Source organism: Poecilia formosa, unplaced genomic scaffold, assembly GCF_000485575.1.
Source record: "Poecilia formosa unplaced genomic scaffold, Poecilia_formosa-5.1.2 Scaffold45, whole genome shotgun sequence".
Taxonomy (NCBI): domain Eukaryota; kingdom Metazoa; phylum Chordata; class Actinopteri; order Cyprinodontiformes; family Poeciliidae; genus Poecilia; species Poecilia formosa.
In genome coordinates, this window is record NW_006799984.1 from 1,412,035 (window position 1) to 1,432,573 (window position 20,539).

General features: G+C 38.7%; 1 protein-coding gene across 1 annotated transcript; it reads left to right on the top strand.

Annotated features, from left to right (window-relative positions):
- The first annotated feature begins 134 nt into the window (after nucleotides 1–134).
- LOC103137981 (uncharacterized) lies at nucleotides 135–20,119 on the top strand. The gene is made up of 11 exons (XM_007552018.2): nucleotides 135–543; nucleotides 1,458–2,316; nucleotides 3,471–3,525; nucleotides 3,627–3,894; nucleotides 4,329–4,904; nucleotides 8,276–9,010; nucleotides 11,859–12,618; nucleotides 16,354–16,673; nucleotides 16,858–16,922; nucleotides 17,307–17,400; nucleotides 17,757–20,119. Exons 1-11 carry the CDS (start codon nucleotides 270–272, stop codon nucleotides 18,749–18,751), a joined length of 5,001 nt encoding a protein of 1,666 aa, XP_007552080.2. The 5' UTR covers nucleotides 135–269; the 3' UTR covers nucleotides 18,752–20,119.
- The last annotated feature ends 420 nt before the right edge of the window (nucleotides 20,120–20,539 follow it).

A 20,539-nucleotide genomic window follows, 5' to 3' on the forward strand; every position in this document is an offset into this window, starting at 1 on the left:
CTATTACCTTGTATTGGAAACCACATGGACGTTTAGATCTGTAGACATTCACGTATGTCTAATAAAGAGATCAACGTTGCTATGAAGTACAGCGAGGGATTCGAACATTTCGCTTATATTAGAGGCTTTACGGTTACTGGTGTCTTCCTCACTTCCGGCTTCGAATTTACCGGAAGTAAATCAAAATAAAACAGGTGGGACGCTGATTCTCCTCTTCATAGGAAGCCAAAACTTCACTTCTGTTGAGTTTTTTAAACTCTTCCAGCGGGATGTCTTTCCCCTCGGCTTTCAGTACGCAGGTGGCCGCCATCATGGATGTTCTGGCCAAAGCTGCGGTGGCAGAAATAACGATGCTGGTGGAGGAGGGCAGCGTGGCTCTGCGGCTGGAGGTGAGCAGAAGGGACAGCGAGATCCAGGAGCTCCGGAGTAACTTGAAGAGGACGGAGGCTGAGCTCCGGAAAGCTCAGGAAGCGGCTGCAAGGCGAGCTACAGCCGAGAAACAGATGCAGACCGCAGCAGCGGCGGATCAGGAACTGTGGAGAGGTGAGAGGAGGACACACCAAACTGCATTCAAAATGTCTTCAATTCAGACTGATAACTGATAAACAAGGTCTTCTTAACTTTTACCTTAGAAGTACATTAGGTAAAATTATTATTTTAACTTCCCGTTAAATTCGTCTAAAACTAACATGTTTAATTATTTTAGTAATTACACATATCGGAGATTAAAGGTGAAACTCTTCTTGTAGTCAGTCTCAGTAAAGTTTGTCCTTCCCTCGTTTATAGCTGTGAGATGCTTGAGGAAGTTCTTGCATGTGGTGGATTCAGTGTTGTTGAGCTGGGCTGGTACTGTTGCTGCAAAGCTGTCTGTCACAATAACACATTTTACAGGATAATATTTATATTCCCAGAAGTTATTGCAATAAAAGATAATTTAATTGTTTTCACACCATTGTCAAGTAATATAATGATAATGGCATAATAATGCAAGAACACATTCTCAAAGATCAAATTAACTTGAAATTCTAATGATCGTCTAATACTGGAACTGGAAGACATTTTGAATATCCAAAATAAATAAACAACAGAAACAACAAATACCATCAACTGTAATTTCTCTGTAAGCAAAAATTGCAGTTAAAAAGGACTAGCTGAGACCAAAACACCAGCCTGGGGAGTTTTATCATCCAGTTTTAGGTAGAAAGAGAGAAAAATTAGCTCAATAATCATTTTCATTTATCATGCGATTAATTGATTTATTGCAACAGGTTTGAGCAAAGCATTCTCAAAAGATGACGCTTCCACCTTCGTACTTTACAGTTGGTATACGGATAAAATCAGATTTTAGCAAAAAGACCTGCTGTGTGAACGTAGGCAAAGGTTCTGCTGGACTTACTGTTCTGAACAACATTTTCAGATTGTAAGCACATCATGCTATTGTTTTCTTTTGGCTGCAGATAAGGAGAAACATCCTGAAATTGACGGGGATTATCCTGAATTAAAAACTGCTGATTCATTCTGTGTGTCTCACATCAGTCCAGATGTGAAGCAAGAGCCAGAAGGTGAACTTCGGTTCGATGAAGCAGCCGAACATGCAGCGACGGATGCACCGGATCGAGGCAACCCCATCTGGCCGGCTTGTGGAGTGTCTGAGAAAAGTTCTGTTGCAGTTCAGGAGCAATCACAGATGTTTCCATGTAATGACATACGGAGTACATATTTACCTTCGGGAAAGGAAGGAGAAGATGTTTGCTTTAATGTGCCGGTGAAAGAAGAGCTCTCTGTGCTTGTTGAGTCCGTTTATAAAGACAATTTGCTTCCTGGTGTCGTTCGGGATGATTGTATGGAGTCTGGAGGGCCGTCGGCAGATTCACTTTATGCACAGGCAGAATCCTCTGGATCAAATGAAGAGATTATCAACAGGAAAATGAACTGCAGACCAAAAAGGCTTATGACCGTGTGGCGAGGGAATCAGAGCGTCTACATCTGCTCGGTGTGCAACAAGAGTTTCCTCCGCTTGTCTCAGCTGGAGGAGCACAAGAACACTCACCAGGCCTCCAAACCTTTCAGGTGCCTCGAATGCGGGAAGTCGTTCACCCAGAAGACCCGGCTGAAGACGCACCAGCGGGTCCACACGGGAGAGAGGCCGTTCAGCTGCAGCATCTGCGGGAAGAAGTTCTCCAGGCAGGACAACTGCCTGAGACACGAGCGCTTCCACAGCGGGCTGAAACCGTTCAGCTGCAGGCAGTGCGGGAAGAGCTTCACCGTGCTGGGAAACCTCAAAATCCACCAGGTGATCCACCTGCGTGGACGGTAGCACCAACAGTGTTTGAACCGTTGGATCAAACGGAAAACTTTCACAGATGTATTTATTAATTGTAATAATCCACAACAAGGCAGGAATGTGATTCAGATTAAAGCATGGATAATAAATCTGCAGCCGTTTAAGAAATATGTTTAGCTGTTGAGCAAAATGCTGATTTATTTTAGATAAAAGGGATTTTTAAAATGTTTGGTTTGTGTTTAAAGCAAATCTAATAAATGTAAAAGTTGTTTTGTCTGGATGTCACCCATTAATGGCTTTAAATTTACACGCATTTCAATGAAAACATTTTGTGCTTCGTACATCTTTTGCTTTAGTGCTTTTTTTTCTCAGTATAGACTTTCTTTTCTCAGTTTTTGTTGAGTTCTTCATCTTTAATATTTGTTATCAGTTATGTTTCTGCTGAGTTGCATCAATCATGGCAGTGCTTTTTATTCAAACTTATGTTAGAATAAAATTAGGAAAATGTGAGATCACTATCTTTTAAGTGGTAAAATTAACAGTTTCTGCAAAACAGAATTTTTGAATTTTATTCTTTGATATTTATCAAAGTCATCAATTTAAAAAATACCTGAACTTTATCACTCTTTGTAGAATAAATCTTTTCTAATTAATTACAAAAAATACATGAAAATGAACTAAAACTTTTATATTATAGTTAATGTATCCTACCCATAATTACAAATTATTTACATTTTTTTGAAAGTATCTCAAACATTACCAGATAGCTGCTTCTTGTCTACACTTTTAAATAATAGTTTGTAAATTAAACTGGAGGAAAAAAAAAACTTTCATGAAGCACTTTATAACTTTTATTTAGTTGACAGGACATCAGTAGAAATGTATTTTTAATCAGTGACATAAATTATATATTTGAGCTGGATTTGTATGGATTTTTAAGACATTGTTGTGAAAAAAATATTCAACATAATATTAGTTACAAATAAGATGCTGTGCTGTGATTGGACATTACAATTCTGGGATTGGTTGCTAAGGTGATGGAGTTTTAGGGATTCCTGACATAAACTAGTTAAGAAGAATCTGCGCCTTTCTTCCGCGTTTTACGGTATTTTTTATGTCATCACTTCCGTAAAACAAGGGCTTGCGTTGTTTATGTCTTCTTACGGCACCAATTAACTGTTGCTAGCTTAAAACCTGGCTTCATAAACACCACAAACAGAGCAAATGGAAAGAGATGCAGCGTGTGAGCGCTCAGCGGGCCTAACTAACTGCCTGTTTCCGCCAGCAGGAGACCCGCTGAAGCCCTACGGTTCCTCCGCCCTCCTGGTTTTTTAAAGTTTAGACTAATTTTTCAGGGACTGGCTGGTTCATCATGTTGAACGGCGTGGCTCTGCGCTCCCAGATCGCCTCCGTGGTTGATGCCCTGGCCAAAGCAGCTGTGGCAGAGATCTTCAAAGTTGTGGAGGACGGCATGGTGGTGCTGCGGCTGGAGATGTGCCAGCGGGAGGATGAGATCGAGAGGCTGAAGAGCAGCATGGAGGTCCTGCATGGAGAGCTGCGGGCGGCGCGGCAGGCGGAGACCCACCGGCTGGAGCACCGCGGAGGAGACGGTGAGCTGCAGAAAAAACAAAACAAAACAAAAAATCAGTAAGATGTCCGCTTGAGACAGAAACACAATCACAAACACATTAAAGAGCTGCGAAATGATTTATAAATAAGCTACAATCAGATTGAAACGAAGCATTCTCCGTTTTTATTTACATTTCTGGGTCAAGATGTTCTCATTTCACTGAGTGTCCCATTAATTTTAGAAGCTTCCATGTATTTCATTTGGATTACATTTGAGGTCAAAACAAAGTAATGGAATGAAAATATTTCTTTTTTCAGCTTTGTAGCTATAGAATTGAAATTTTGCACATTCCTCTTTGCAAAAACACCATCTGTGAACTGCAGTTTTCAAGTCTTTCCTCAGATAAACATTCGGATTGAGCCTGGACTGTTTTGGTTTTGTGAATTTTAATAAAGATTCCCGTCTTTTCCACAGAAAGTCAGAGGGGTGTTGGAGATGAGAAGATCCTGGTTGAGAAGGGTCCCTCTGTTGAAAACCACAGCATGTCGTCTGCACCTGAAGCACAACATAAAGTTGGACTTGTGAAGGAGGGAAACGAGGACGGCAGAGGACAGCTGGACAGGCCAGTGGAAGGGTCTCTGTATGGAGGTGGGCAGTGGAGGCCAGGGGTGCCAAAGGAGGCTGGAGGCAGCAGCTCTGAATACCTAACTCTAGGCCAAAACTCCTTGTCGTGTCTCTCCGAGCCTTCGTTGGATGGCGGGCTTGTTCTGTCCTGCAGCAGCTCCGGTGGGTTTCCGCAGAGCCCCTTCAGCCGTGGCCTGCTGGGTTACAACCAGTACAGGAACACGGTGCGCAGGCGGACGGTGAAGAGGATGATGTTCAAGAAAGGTTTCATCTGTCCGTACTGCGGTAAGTGCTTCGAACGAGCCGGACACCTGGAGAGGCACAAGAGGATTCACACGGGTGAGAAACCGTATCGCTGCGAGATCTGCGGACGGCGGTTCAACCAGAAGTGCAGCCTGAAGGAGCACATGAAGATTCACAGAAGAGGCAAGTATAACTGTGCTTTGAACTCAAGTAAATTTCCTTCATTAGTTCCTTTTTACCCAGTACGGGGTACAACATGCATTTGAAAAAACAAACAAACTATGCAATCACAACTGTGATAAAGTGGTAAAACAACAAAGTGCTGTTTTACCACTAGTTTGGTCATTTTACAGCTATTGTTTTCTATAAGCTGGTCTAAACTGGTTTCGCAAACAATTACAACAGTTAGAAGCCAGTTTGATTTTCCACAGCCAAATTCAATTCAAATTCAAAAATACTTTATTGATTCCTTAGGGCAGAGGTTCCCAAACTGTGGGCAGGGACAGGGAGTCTCTAAGAATCCTCTCTCCTCCCTCCCACATCCTTCCACACCTCGTTCAACCAGACAGCCATTTGTAATCCATAGGAGGGGGCAGAAAATGTTTGGAAACCACTGGGGGGGGCACAGGAGAAAAAGTTTGGGAACCACTGCCTTAGGGAAATTAAAAATAAGCCACAGGGTTTACAGAAAGCCATGTCATGATGTTATTTTGATTCTCTCTGTGGTTGTGATTACCTCTCAGTTCACTCACTCCTCTTATCTTGAGCTTTGGCATCTCGGCCACTGAAATCTGCATCAGGTGTTGGGATAAAAGGCAGTGAAAGTACATCCAGCTGGCTAAATACGTCATTTGCATACATCGTTTTAATGCACAGCACTTGAAATAAATTTGCCTATGAAATATTGCATCATTTGCCTTTGAGAGAGAGCCATGATGACTGTGATTTGACACACTGTACATCTCCCTTTCAGTAAATGTTTGATATTTGCTCTGTATAAGGCTGAGCAGCATTTCTAAAGGACACTGGAATTAGAAGCACCACTTTGGCCAAAGTTTTGAAATCGGGGAACATTTCTCCAAGTCCAGGTAAACCACCTTATTCTAACGTGAAAACTTTTTATCAAAGAACATTTTTTCGAAATTGGCGTTTCCATTTGGCAAATCTAATTTTGCAGTTCCAGTTTGTGTAGCTTCATGGTCAGTGGAAACACAGCCACTGTCTCTCATCGTCTTTGTTTTAACATCCCCAGTTGCAATAAGTAATGTAAACACATTGGCCATTTCCCGGTACTGGTTATCATTCTATCAACATTTATAATTCCTGCTTAGTGCTGAACGATATGGCTGCAAAACGTATCATGATATAAGCATTTTTGTTAGACAGATCTGAAATGCTGCTACGCTTGTGGCGTGACCCTGTTTTATCCACAGTTTTTATTCCATCCAAATAAAGAGCCTGATTTGTCTTAAACTGCTGCTTCGCAAGTTACTCAAGAGGTTGTTGCTAGGTAACCAAAGAATTTGTGAGTTGCTAGGTAACCGAAGATAGAGCGAGTTCGTTGATGCCACCAACCGCTTGGGTCGAGCGGGTGCAGACCTTCCTCTGCCTACATCTCCCAAAATTCTTTGCAGTTTTGGATGGGAGTTCAGTAGATACTCTAAACATTTAGCTGATTGTCTGTCATGATATATAGTGTTTCTGATTTATTTGCCCAGCCTTAATCCTGCTGTAGTTGGTAGCTCATTTTCGAAACATCATCCAGACTTCGAGCTGTTGTTTCTAAACCCATCTGCGTTACCATAATTTGTCTCCCTGCGCTGTGGCCCCTGCAGAAACTCAGAGTTCACCAGTGGGAGGATCAAACATGGAGAGGCCCTTCAAAATGATGTAATGATGTGGCTTTGTGTTGGCTCTGTGGCCGCGGAAAAACCAACCGGTTCTTTGCTGGGTTGTTTGTGTAGAACCAGTTATCACCAGCTCGGCTTGCTCTGGAAACACTTTAGTAGAAAAAAACAAAGTCATATCTTCCCTCCCTGGAAGACCGAAGGAGTTTGTGTAACAATTGGATGTTTTAGGGTTTTTCCAGCTTCCTTTTCCTCTGATTTTGATGTAAACTGTCACGTTGCAGTAAGAGCTCACTCAGGCAGCTTCCTCTTTAATACGAGTAAGATTTAAAAAAAAAAAAAATGAAGAGCCTGATTTACTGCATTAGGGAGGATCACGTACTTGTGTATGGCTGGTTCACTGAACCTCTGCCAGCATGATGCATTTATATTTTAACTGGAAAACTGAGACTTTCCTCTCTGTCTGAAGCACATTTAAGATGTGGAGCAGCTCTAACTTGCCTCCTAATTTTAGACTCCCGACGAATAACCTAGTGTGTCGCTTTTGTCTAGTCTAGACCGGTCTAAATATTTTAGTGTTTTGATGAGAAGTTTAGGTGAAAGTCTCTGACTGTGACTCATAATATGCAGCAAACGTGCATCTGGAAGATAAAATTCCAAACCTTTCCAGTCACTTTCATGTCTTTATTTAAAGATAGCACTATTTTGAGATGGTGTTTGTTGTGAACATTAAAGCACCAATTATGCATGCACAAATCACAAAACAAGCATTGATTCTCTCCCAGTTGTGTAATGAAGTTACGTCCTCCATTTCTAAGTTCAGTTTAGGAGTCAGAAATCCTTTACAGTTCAGTAAAATTTTTAAAAAGGAGGATTTTACAAGTTTTACATGTTAAAAACATTTAATTAAGATTTTTCTGAACCACCAAATCTGTAAAAATGAATTTATATGCAGCCCACATGGACAAACATCTCTAGTTCTGCTAAGCCTGTGTATTTTCTGGCCAGACTCAAGTTGCCTCTGCACTGTTTCCCAGAGGGTTTGCCGTTTTTCCAAGGTGCAGCCTTAAGCAAATATTGTTTTGCTTCTTATCACCAGGAGGTGGGGATCTCCTGTAGGACTCGCCATGTCGTACGTTTATCATGACTTGTTGGATCAATGCTTATTTGTATTGGCTTACTTTAACTTTTAACCTGTTAAACCTGTTTAACATTTTCCATACGCTTTTCTTCTCCTGTAGTAGATGACTTTAGAATCTGAAGTCCTCGCAGTAATTATATTAACTTCAAACATTTGCTGCTGTTTTGTAGAGCAGCCAATGAATATTTTTGCAAACAGTCAAAATATCCAAAAAAAATCATTAAATATCCCAGGAGGGTGCAACTATGTTCTTTCTGAGGTGTTTCACTTTTTGAGTCTTTCTGGAATAAATCAATAAAGTCTAGTTTTAACTGTGATGAGTTGATATATAAAACAACATAAGGCACACAAAAAAATTAATCAGTTGATATAAATGAACTGATCTAGACTGGATTGAGAAAAGTGTCATGATGAAACTTTGCAAAATTCAATTAATTGACAAACGGCGTCAACATGTTTCATTACATCCTCGTAATTTTTTTTTTGTCAAAAGGATTCATTTTTAGGTAGAGTCATTTTATTAACTTTGTAAGTGTTAGTAAGTGGTTTTTTGTTTTATGCTTCAGGTCTTCAGACGAGACCAGGAGAGGTCCAGATGAGCCAACAAATCCAAATCCCACAGGTGAATCCATGTATGGACCAGCATCGGCCTGAAGAGGTCAGCCAGGTGAAGGCCGACGATAACCAAGCAAAATCTGAAGAAGTTCTGCCAACATCCGTTCAGGTAAAATCTGAGCCGGTCGAGGAAAATATTACGGAACCGCAGCTTCATGTGGAAAACAATCAGGCTGACAGCATGGGTGAAAACGTAACACCAGTGGATCAAGGCAGCCAGCTGTGGGCATCCAGGTTACAGAACAATCCGACAGAGTTTCTAAACAGCTCGCCGCAGAACATGTCTTCCTTCCCGGCCATTACTCAGTTACTCCAGCCACCAGAGGAAACTACTTACAGCAACTTTTCCGTCCGAGGAAAAATGTACGGGCAGCTGAAAACCTCCACCGTCCCTCAGACGCCTTACGGGTGCTCGGGGTCGGTCATCATCTCCAGTAACCCCGGCTTGCAAGACGCGACGGAGGCCTCAAACCACCTCAGAGAGAGGAAAAACAGGCCGTTTCGAGTTCTGAAACCAAAGAAATGCTTTGTCTGCACCTACTGCGGGAAGGTGTTTGAGCGAGCCGGACACCTGGAGAGACACCTGCGGATTCATACTGGGGAGAAACCGTACGGCTGCCATATCTGCGGGAGGTGCTTCAACCAGAAGAGCAGCCTCAAAGGTCACATGAAGACTCACAGAAACGGTAAGATTTCAACAGATTGGATGAAACTGAAGCTCTTCTTCTCCAAGAATAAACTTTTTTTTTATCAGGAATGTATTGTTTTTGTTGATAATTAGAAATTCTTATGTTTTCTAGAACTATTTCTAGGCATGATAAAAATTTTGTTGAACAATAAATTATCTCAGAAGTTATTGTTGTTTTGAGACCATTTTCAAGTAATATAATGGAAATTGCATAATAATGCATTCTAATACATTACACTCAAATGTATGTGGAGCGGTGGATTCGCTCGATGCATCAAACGGTTAGAAACGCACCACAACGTGTCCTCGACACGCCTCCACATAGACTTTGAATGTAAAGCAGACTCTCCTGACTCTCAAAACACATCAGGTGTGAACGCACCGTTAGAATTAGGATTGGAAGGAGGGTTGGGGTTAGGTAGGAATTTTCAATTTATATTCATCATTGAAACTTATCAGAAAAGTTGATTTTTCTCAAGAAAGCAAAGAAAATTGGACACACCAGCGATGAGGACCAATCAGACCTCTAATCGATGATGGACCTGGATTATTAAGAGTTTTATATGTAAGAATAATCATTTTAATTTTAGTCTTGATTAAACTGGGTGCCAACAAAGAGGGAAAAAAATAAAGAAATATGATTTCAGTTTAAAGTTTTTAAAGTGTTCTTCTTTTAAATTTTCACATCAGCGATTTTGAAACATTTGAGGGATTTTTTACTGTTTCCTTTGGTCGTAAAGAAACTCAGTAGTCCAGCCTAGAAGTAATAAATGCGTGGACTAGTTTCCCTGCTGGACTCTGGGGGGAATCACGGTTCTAATTTTGGCTTTAGTGCGCAGGTGCAAGAAAGATGTCCTAGAAACCTGTTTTAATGTTGGATTTAAAGGACGTGTCCTGGCCAAAGATGACACCAAGGCTCTTTACATGATGGAAAAACACTGGAAGGTTTACTTGCTGGCAACTAAAATTTTAAAATAAAATAATAATTAAAAAAAAATGCTCCTATTATGGGAATTAAAACCTCAGTTATGGACACTTGTCCTTCTCTAGAGCAACTAAAATAATATGATGCTACAATGGGTTTGCATGTGTACTTTTAAGGTTATTTTAGGCATGTTTTGTATTGGAATATTTTTGTGTTTTATTTAAAAATAACCAAGCATTACCAATATAAACTGGTATTTTAATTTTGAGCTGATTTATCATTTTAGTAATGCATTATTTAAGAACAACCAGTTTCATCTTGATTATTCCAACTGCGTATTTACAAAAGTATTCACATAAGAAAATACTTCATTTAAAAAAATCTTAAAAGTGTGGCATGCATTTAAAACAAAAACAGTTTGCACATTGAAAGTTTTCCCTATTCTTTTTTGCTAAAAATAAACAAAATAAAAACTCCAGCTCAGGCTGATATGAAGTTTGTGAAAATAAGTTTTTAAGTCCTACCTCAGATTCTGAATTGGATTTAATTTTGGACTTTGTCTAGGCCAGTCTATGGATTATAATTTTAACATGTATGACATTCAATATTATCTCTAGCTGTATGTTACAAGTCTGTTGTGGAAAATAATAATTGCTAACCCATGTTTTATACCAAGGACAAGAACGCCAGCATGAATCTATATTTTCACCATTTCTCTACATAAGACATGCAGGTGCTTGAAATCCTTGAAAATGCTTGAATTTCAACAAGGTGTTTTGGAGATTTGGAAAGTTCTTGAGTAAGTTCTTGATGTTGAAACTGCTCAGTTTTGTAATAGAATGCCATCCAATGTTTAATTAAAAGCTTAAATTCGGAAAATGTTATTTGCAGTTGAAAGCAGATATTTTCATCCACCTATAACTGTGTATCAGGGTCATGGTAGATAGAAAAATAAAACAATTTAGGACATTTTCTTAGTTTCAAGAGTTGAACATATTCAAAAATTCAGAAATTTCTAAAAAAAAAATTCTAGAGAATTTGAGAGATTTCAAAATGTTCTTTTTTCCCCCACAAATGTTAAACTTTTAGAGTTTTTGTTTCTGCAAAATTACAAGGTTCTTTTCTTTTCTTTTCTTTTTTTTTTTTTTTTGCAGAAATTCACTCCTGGCTATCATACCCCAAAAATAAGAATGGACATATTTATTCTCACTGTCTGGAATTAAATCAGAGGAAACTTTTCTTGTTTTAGGTCAGTTAGACTCACCAAAATGATTTCTATTTACTAAATTCCAGAAAACTTGGCAAAAACATTTAAGAGATTTTTTTTGTAACTTTCTTTGATTATATTGTTTAGGCATTTAAATTGAGTAGAAAGATAATCGACCTTAACATGATTTATTTGGATTTTTTTCCAATGTAATAATGAATATTACTTCTAATGTGTCAATGAGTTTTTGAAATAAAAGGTTGGCTTATATTTTAGAACGTTAAACAACAGTCTTATGTTTATTTGATTAGAACAGTGCATGTTAATCAACATTACCACATTATTTTCAAATTATTTTGGTGGAAATTTACTCTGCCAAAAAAAAATGTAACTGAATATTTACTGTAAATATTCAGGAATTAGCACAATGGCTAAATTTTCTAACTTGTCCCAGCTTTTTGCTTGCCCCAAAAAACAAAACACCATAATTCACAGGACAGAAACAAAAACATCAACAAAAGAAAACATTTGCACAAGAAATAATAAACCAACAAACAGAATAAAATACCAGTTAGGTGTGGGAGACATTTCTAAATTTACTGTGAGAAAAGTCTACAAACCCAGAGAAAAGCACACTTTTTTTTTAAATTTAAATCCAGAACATGATTTTATGCTAATTTTTTTTTATATATATATATTTTTTTTATGATAAAGGGACGACGACAGACATGCTGGAAGCCCATCACCTGATGTTCTCAGTGTCCGACAATCAGCTGATGGAGAGCTACGTGGAAACCAGTGACGGACCAACAGCTGCGGACGAGCTGTTTCCCGCCCCGGCGTACGCTCACTCCATCAAAGAGGAGCCGCTGGCGGTGAAGCTGGAGCCCAGCGACGAAAACTTCCTCTCTGTGTCTCAGGTGGGGACGGACAACAGAGCCGCAGCAGCAGACAAAAGTTTACTGTGGACGTCTGCAGTGGAGGAAAGCATCGACAGCCCAGATCAACCGGTCAGTGTACTTTTACAAGACGTGAAGTACCACCTCAGTTCTCCTGCAGGGGGAGCCAGTGAGCAGCAGTGCTTCACCTCACCCATAAAGGATTTGGCTTTTATAGACAACAAAGCAAAGGAGGATCCATTTTCGGCTGTGGGATTGCAGCAAAGGACTTCAAATCTAAGTCACGATCTGGCTGGAAGGGATTTCTGCTCGGAGAGCGGCGAGGGCGTGAACCAAGATGGCGTCTACGAGTTTACCCTGAGAGCATCGGACAGCTTTGAGGACAGCTGCAGCGCAGACCCTGCCAGACAGAACTACATCTGCTCCAGCTGTGGGCAAAGCTTTGACAGTTTCCATATTTTCCAGGAGCATCAGTGTGAGAAACTCCCAGAGCAGCCGTTAAGCTGCGAGATGTGTGGAAAAACTTTCAACCAGCTGAGCATCCTGAAGCTGCACCTTAAGCTACATGCTAAATAAATATGGCGCTTTTATATTCGGTGCATTTTCACTGTGTTTCACTGTTTTTAGCTGCAAGAAAAAAAAAAAGATAAAACATTAATTTTACTTGTATTAGCCACATTTTTGTCACTTTAACTGTATTTGTTTTTTTATAAAGAAAAATCAAAGAAAATGTAAAGAATTATTAATACCTCATGTTTACCAACATCATTTCTGCTTTTTGTCTGTTTTTGTCTGTTGGTAAAATGTAAGAAAAGAAATCTGTTTATTTCCAAGAAACCTTCTGGAAACTTAAAGCTTAAAATCACATTTGAATCATCTGCTTATTACTTGAGACCATATTCCTAAGATATTTACAAAAAATACATATTTCCTGAAATATGAGCCCATTGCACAGCTGTGACAAAAAGAAAGTACAGCTTCTCTCAACTATAGACCTTTATGTATAAGGGCATAATAAAAATTTAATTTTTTTTTTTTCCCCTCCATTTATGTACCTTTAAGTTTACAAAATCATTTTCAGTGTTATTTTTAAAACAAAGATGAAGCCAAAATAAAAATGAAAAAGCTTCAAGTAGAAACTAAACAAAGTTAAAGCCAAGTGGTGCTAATCAACTACACTTGATTGCTTGGTTTTAAGCAAGTGTTTCGCAGTTTGCGGCTCTGTAATTGCGTGTGTGTGTGTGTGTGTGTGTGTGTGTTAATACAATGTGAGAGAGGAAAGACATCAGTAATGACCTTTGAGAGACAATTGTTGCTTGGAAATTTGTAGTTGATAAAACCGGAGAGAACACGATTATTTCCATCTGCAAGTCTTCCCAGGAGTCAACGTCCCTGCAGAATCACCCACAAGTCCAAATGTTCAATGTTCAAAAAAAAGAGACAAAAAGTCCAACTCCAGATCAGTTTCAGAGTTCAATATTAAAGATTATTACAGTTCAGTTAGAAACAGACTAAATTAAGCTTTCTTCTTTGAGAGAAAGCAACTTCCTGTGTATTCCAGCTTCTGCCCTCTGTCCAAAAACACAACTATTAGTTTAAGTGGTGTCTTTAAGGGACCGTTCACACCAGTCCTGTTTAGTCCTCTTTAATCAAATTCTAGTTCGTTTGCTTAGAAAGTCTAGTTTGTTTGCGGAGGTGGTTCCTAGGTCTTGGTTCGGTTGAAGTGAACTCTGGTGCAGTTCAAATGAATATGTGATTGCCAAGCAGACCGGAGTCTGCTCCAAAAGCAGGAAGCGAACTACAGCGCAGAGCATTCTGGGTAAATACAGTCAAAACAAACATGAAAGTCTAGCGCTAGAGAGAAAGACGAAAGAGAAAGCATACAATCTCTAAAATCTGTCAGAAAGCATACGATCTCTAAAATCTGTCGCTACTCCATTTTTGTTCACATTTTCTAAAAAAGGAAGTTGCATTCAGTGTCTTCTTCAGAGGTTTTTGCGTTGTTTCCTTCAGTTGTTCTTGGTGTAGCGCCACCACAGGTGAAGAGAAGAACAGGTTCTCTTAGGGTTTGGCTTGTTTGACAGTGCAGTGTGAAAACAAACTGCATCAGCTGAAAATGTAACAAATGTTGCAACTTTGACTCCCAATCCAAAGTCTACTGGACTATCAGGTTTGGAAACACCCTAAATTACTGTTATGTGTGAGTGTGTGCATTTTTCTACACTTTTTTTTTTTAATTTTGGCTTCATCTTTGTTTATTAAATATTAACAATACAGAATGTGTGTTATTGTTAGTTTAGGTTATATTTAAGCTATTTTAATACGTGAAACTCACCGGATTGTCCTGATATTTAATACCTTGGGAGTGTGTAATTTAAATTACAATGAATTTACATGTTAACTTGGCATCCTTACTGAAATCAAATCAGTGTTTGTATTAAAAAACACAGTGAAGCCCATTTATGGTGAATCAGATTTCAGGTTTTTCCATATTTTAACTGGTGTTGAAATAAGTATTTATATTATAAGCTTTTAAGGTAAAAAAAAATGTTATTCAAGTTACCTTCTGGTGAAAAGTCTGTCCAACTAAGAAAAGCAGATAATCCTGTTTGTCTTATTTTATTCAGTAAATATGTACCAAGGTTGCTAAATTTGTTTCCATGGAAACAGCAAACCTGTAATAATATAAAAGTAAGATTATGTTTTAAGGCTTCAGTCAATGTGAAAATGAAGACTAAATGCTGTTTTTGAACTGTGGAGACATTTTGTATGCATTTGGCATGAATACAGCATTATATTTACACTTTGCACATTTAAATGGATGACTAATGTTTTCTCACCAGAATTCTGACTTTAATTTCAGAATTATTAGATTAATTCTGTCAGAATTCTGTCAAAAAGTCATAATTTTGAGATTTAAAGTTAAACTTTGATCAAACAAACAAAATTTTACCTGACTGATATGAAAGATTTTCTGCTTTTTTTTTGTTATGGTTTATACCAGGTAACAGTTAAAGTTGTTATTTTCTGGTAAAATAAAGGTACAAAAATAATTTAAACAGCAACAGATTCCATAGTCTGCCTCTTTAGTGTTATTGTCTCTTATAACTATAATGCTTCCTCATTTCTTATTTTATATTTTGTAAACATCTGATCAAATCACTTAGTGACAATGATAATCATTTGTGTTGGATGAATATGTTGAATAAGTATGCATATGGTAAATTTGATGTCTTTTTGTATTTTTTAAATAAACATCAGATGATTTCTGAAGTCTGGGTGGTTCTATTTGTTACACTTTCCCATTATTTCTAAACTGATTTTATTTTATAGAATTTATTTTACTTTTTTTGTATCTATCTATCTATCTATCTATCTATCTATCTATCTATCTATCTATCTATCTATCTATCTATCTATCTATCTATCTATCTATAGATATATAGAAACTTTTTTAAAAGTTACATCAAAACATCTCACTCTTTTCCAAAATTGAGTAGCATAAAGTAAAAGAGCATTTACATGTTTTCTTCTACATTTTTAGCAGAAAATCAAAGTTAATTTTTAACATGTCTATTTTCACAGTATATCAAAAAAGCTCTAAAACACTCTAGGGACTCATCAAACTTTTCCTAAAACTTTGCAAAATTGTTTTCAATCAATCAACTTTATTTATTCACATTTTCTATTATTTATCGTTTTAAAACTACATTTTGTATATATTCAGCTTATCTTTCTTTGATATTAAAATGTGATTAAAGATCTGAGCATTAAACAAAAATATAGTAAAAACAGAATAATTGTGAAATACTTTTTCACATTACTGTATCTCAAATGGTTAATGGCACACACTTCTATACGGCAAATACGTGGGAATATGTTCCTAAAGCATTTGAATGCATGGGAAAAATAATGAGGGAAATATATGTCTATAAAAAATATAATATTTTTTAACGTACACTTAAAATCCTGAACTCATTTTAAGCTGATTCAAATTCAGGTAAATATAATAGAAAGCAGAATTGTGTTAGGACCCGTCCTTTGGTGTTTACTGTCCCACAAAGAGTTCCCTGACCCTACATTTTGGAACCGCTTATCAAAAAAAGCTCAGATATTGCCCTTTTTCTGGACTACTGAATTAAAAGTAAACTACAGCGTCGTTAAGTCACGTTAACTGTTAAGTGGTGGAAACTTTCTTTTCCTCTAGCGGTAAATTCGAGTGCGCTCTTACTCGTGTATTTACGGCAGAGCTCTCCACCACACGGAAGAAAGCTCTAAGCTAGCTGCCACAAACACGCAGGGATGTAAAGCTTGTCTACCACGTCGTCTTATGTTTTGTTTTCAGTAATTTATCGATACATTGTGGAAAAACGTTGGAATTTACACCTTTTTTTACCTGCTTCCAACATTAAATCTGTGAACATGGCTTCGTGCGTTCCCTTCCAGACACAGTTATCCTCAATAATGGAGGTCCTGGTGAAGGCAGCAGTGGCACAAATCTCCAAGCTGGTGGATGACAAATGTGCCTTCTTGCATCTGGAAATATCCCGCAAACAAAGCGAGAATGAGATGCTGAGGAGGAAGCTGCTGCTGATGGAGAGCAAGAATGCGCAGCTGCAGCGGGGATTCGGTAAGATGCTCAGCTGTTTTGTTTCCTTCAATGTACGAGTTCATCAGTAGCATCACTTCATTAGCCTGTTAAGATACACTGTTTTTGTAAAATCTTTGCACTCAGTTGAATTTTCTTGAAATATATGTGTTTTTGTTCTAGCTGGGGCCTAATCTTAATAGTAAAATCACTTATTTTCATTTAGAAAACTACATGGATCGAGGAACTGATTTAGGAAGAAACGTTTCACATCCCTCTAGAGACTTAAAGGTAAGTGTCTCTTTTTCTCTTTTTCTGTTATTCGAAACTTTGATGTTGTTCTTTAGCAAAATACACATGTATAAAGGCTGAATTTAATTAAAAGGCCTAGACAAAAATAATCCCCAATGTGAACAACCTGGATTGTTGTAAAGTATGTTAAATTCAGCTCAGTTTATTAAAATCATATTAAATTAGAGTTCCAATTGAAACATATCTCTATAATAATTCAATGCACCTATGTAGTGAATATAAATTGATTCAGGCCCAGATGATTAAACAAACAAGCATAGTAGAGGCATAAAGACATCTTCATTTTTTTCATCTTCTTAAAACTATTAATTCACAACAACAACCACATATTACAGATGTTAACAGCTTGTTTTGTTGTTGTAGTTTCCTGAGATTGAAGGATCCAGTGTTTCCTTCACAATTAAGGAAGAAAGTCCAGATGAGGCGCTGTGGATCAGTGATTCTGCTGCAGCCATTGGTGAGTACAACTGTTTTTACACAAACACAACAAAAAATAAAGATAAAAATAATGCTTCAGGCACTCTCACAAAAAGGTTTTTCACCCAAATAATCTGACAATTTGATTTGTAAGAAGCTGGCATGTCTAAAATGGGCGTTATTTCTCTTTTTGATGGATGTTCAAACTGCCTCAGAGTGTCCAAAAAGTTACACAATCTGTACATATATTTGATATATGTAGCATTTTTTAACAACTGAAGTTAGCATAGTTACTTGATTGTGCTATAGAAAGGCACCATGTGGCTGGAAAACACATAATGCTGCCCCTTCAAATCTCTACAGGCAGAAAGTGCTGACTCATGCCTTGTTTTCCAGGTACTGCTGTCCCGTATCCTGCTCAGGAGAGCCAGCAGGTCATCCATCCAGATGTTACCAGACTCAAGCCTGCAGAGTTCAGCGGCCCGTTCAGCTCCGGCCAGCCGCCAGTCGACATCAGCAGCTTCCAGTTCACAGTGAAGACAGAGAAGGAGGAGGACCAGCTGTCCTTCAGACAGGACGGATGCCAGCACCGTGTGGGGAAGCAGACTCCCACCGCCGTCGACTATCCTGTGGACGAGCGGGAAAGTCAGCTTTGGTCATCGCTCATCGAAGGGAATGAAATCGACGCCGGGTTTCCTGATTTCTCCAGCGTGGTGGAGGAATATTCCAGCTCTTTCTCCGAGCATTCGGATGCCACGAACATGGCGTCCAACACCAGCAAGTCGCCCGGTGTCCAGGAGCTGTGCAACGGGGTGTACGGCGGCGAGTATCAGAAAGACGCGCAGCTGTCGCATTTCCAGCCCCGAGCACAGGACAAGCAGAAGGAGCAGCTGTTCCTGCAACGGAGCGGCTCCCACGCCACCCAGCTGGGCCCGCCGCAGGAGGAACGGCAGAGGGAGGCGGGCGCCGAGGACGGAGCGAACGCCACCCAGCCGCCTAACGCCTTCACCACCAGCTGCTTCTACACTCACGCCCCCCAGAAACCCATTTCCCGCGGCTACGCCTGCTCCCAGTGCGGCAAGTCCTTCAGCCGCCTGCACCAGTTCAAGCTGCACCAGCAGAGTCACAGGAGGAAGCGCACGTTCTGGTGCAGTGTGTGTGGAAAGAGCTTCCAGTGCTCGTCCCACCTCAGCATCCACCACCGGACGCACACGGGGGAGAAGCCGTACGGCTGCGGACAGTGCGGGAAGCGCTTCACGCAGCAGAGCAGCCTGCGGGTGCACCAGCGCACGCACAGCGGCGAGCGACCCTACAGCTGCTCGCAGTGCGGGAAGTCCTTCATCATGATGCACCACCTGAAGCGACACAGGATCATCCACACCTACAGCTGAGGCGCCGGCGGCCGACACAACCAATGAGAGAAGCCAATGAACCACAGATCCTTTGTTTGTTTGTTTTACTGAATCCATCTGGGCTTAGGACTGAGTATTAGGGCCACGCTAAAAACATTAAAAAAAATGAAATTATGAGAATAAAGTTTTAACATTATGAAAATAAATTCGTACAAGAATAAAGTCAAAATAATATGAGAATAATGTCGTAGCATTACAAGACTAAAGGCGTAACATTATGACTTTATTACTATATTATTTTGACTTTAATTTTGTACAACTTTATTCTATAATATGACTTCATTCTTTAAATCCTGTCTTTATTCTCATATTTATTTTATTCTTGTGCTCCTTTATTCCAGTAATATTATGACTTTTCTCCTATTATTTCGATTTAATTCTCAAAATAGTTTGACTTTATTCTCAGATTATTATGACTTCATTCTTTTATTCTTATTTTTGTCATTGTTTCTTAGCATGGCCCTAACACTCCGTTGTAGGAATGGGTCCACTTTTTGTTTCATGATGATAAAAAAAGTGACAGTGAGTTGTGTGAGAAATGTCTGAAGCTAGAAATCCAAAAAAAAAAAAAAGCAAAAGATGTGGGACCCTCAAACAAAACCTTCCACCTTTATCTGACTGTTACAGAGAATCTAGACCAGGGCTGTCCAAACCTTTTGTCATCGAGTCAGAAATACTTACAGGCCAAGAAAGCAGAAAAAAACTATAATCAAGCTAAAACGTCCATTATTTTGTTTTGTTTGGTTTGTTTTTTTTAATAGGAAAGGAAGGAATGTTGTTTATCATAGATCCAAAACTTAAAAAAAAAAAAATACTGTTTACTCTATTAAAAGTTAGGCATTTAGTTTTCAAGTTTCTTTTGGACTCAGTTGAATAAATTTATTCTCAATTGTCGGAACAGAATTTGTTTCAACATGTTTGCTACATTTAACCAAGTTTCTAAGTAAAAGAAAAGCTGCAGCAAAGTGAGCTTTTCACTAAAACTCTCTGGATTGTTGAGATTCTACTTATTGTCAAAGCTTTGATAAAAACACATTAATGCTTTGTGTTGCACTTAACATTTTTCATTGCATGAAAATTATGTCAGTAATAATTTTACTCTGATTACAGATAAAAACTTTTAGTTTCTGCCATCCAGTTGCGCTGAACCAGACAAATTTGTATCATTCTTCAACTGCAGTTGAGGGCCGAATAAAATCGATGCAAGGGCCACAGATGGCCCCCAGGCCACACTTTGGACACCCCTGATCTAGAACGTGTTACACACTCCTGTCTGAGAAGCCAGATTGCTGCAAAAATTAGATCGTATAAAATATGACTTTCAATAAACCTGATTTTGGTAAGAAAGTTACATCAAAAACTGTTTCGTTTGCATTGATAATGTTCTGAATCTTTTTATTTAGTTCCAACATTCAGTCTTCTATGGTTGCAGTTTGTCAACCTGCACACTTTAACTTGCAGAAGTTCTCCTGTTTTATCAAGTTATGAGAACAAATTTCATCCACATCCCTTTTTAAAAAAAAAATAAAAAATTCTTCTCCAATTTGACAAAATAAATCTATTTCAACCTGAAGATAAGTAAACCCTCACCATGACGCTGCCTCCACCGTGTTTTACTGTTTGATGCTGATCTTTATTTCTGTGCCAAACCTCTGCTCCATTGGACCAAAATGCACTCCTCCGATAAGCATAAATACAGTCACCTAATAAATAGGAATATTATTGAAAGCTCATTTATTTCAGTAACTCAAACCCTTTAAAAAAATA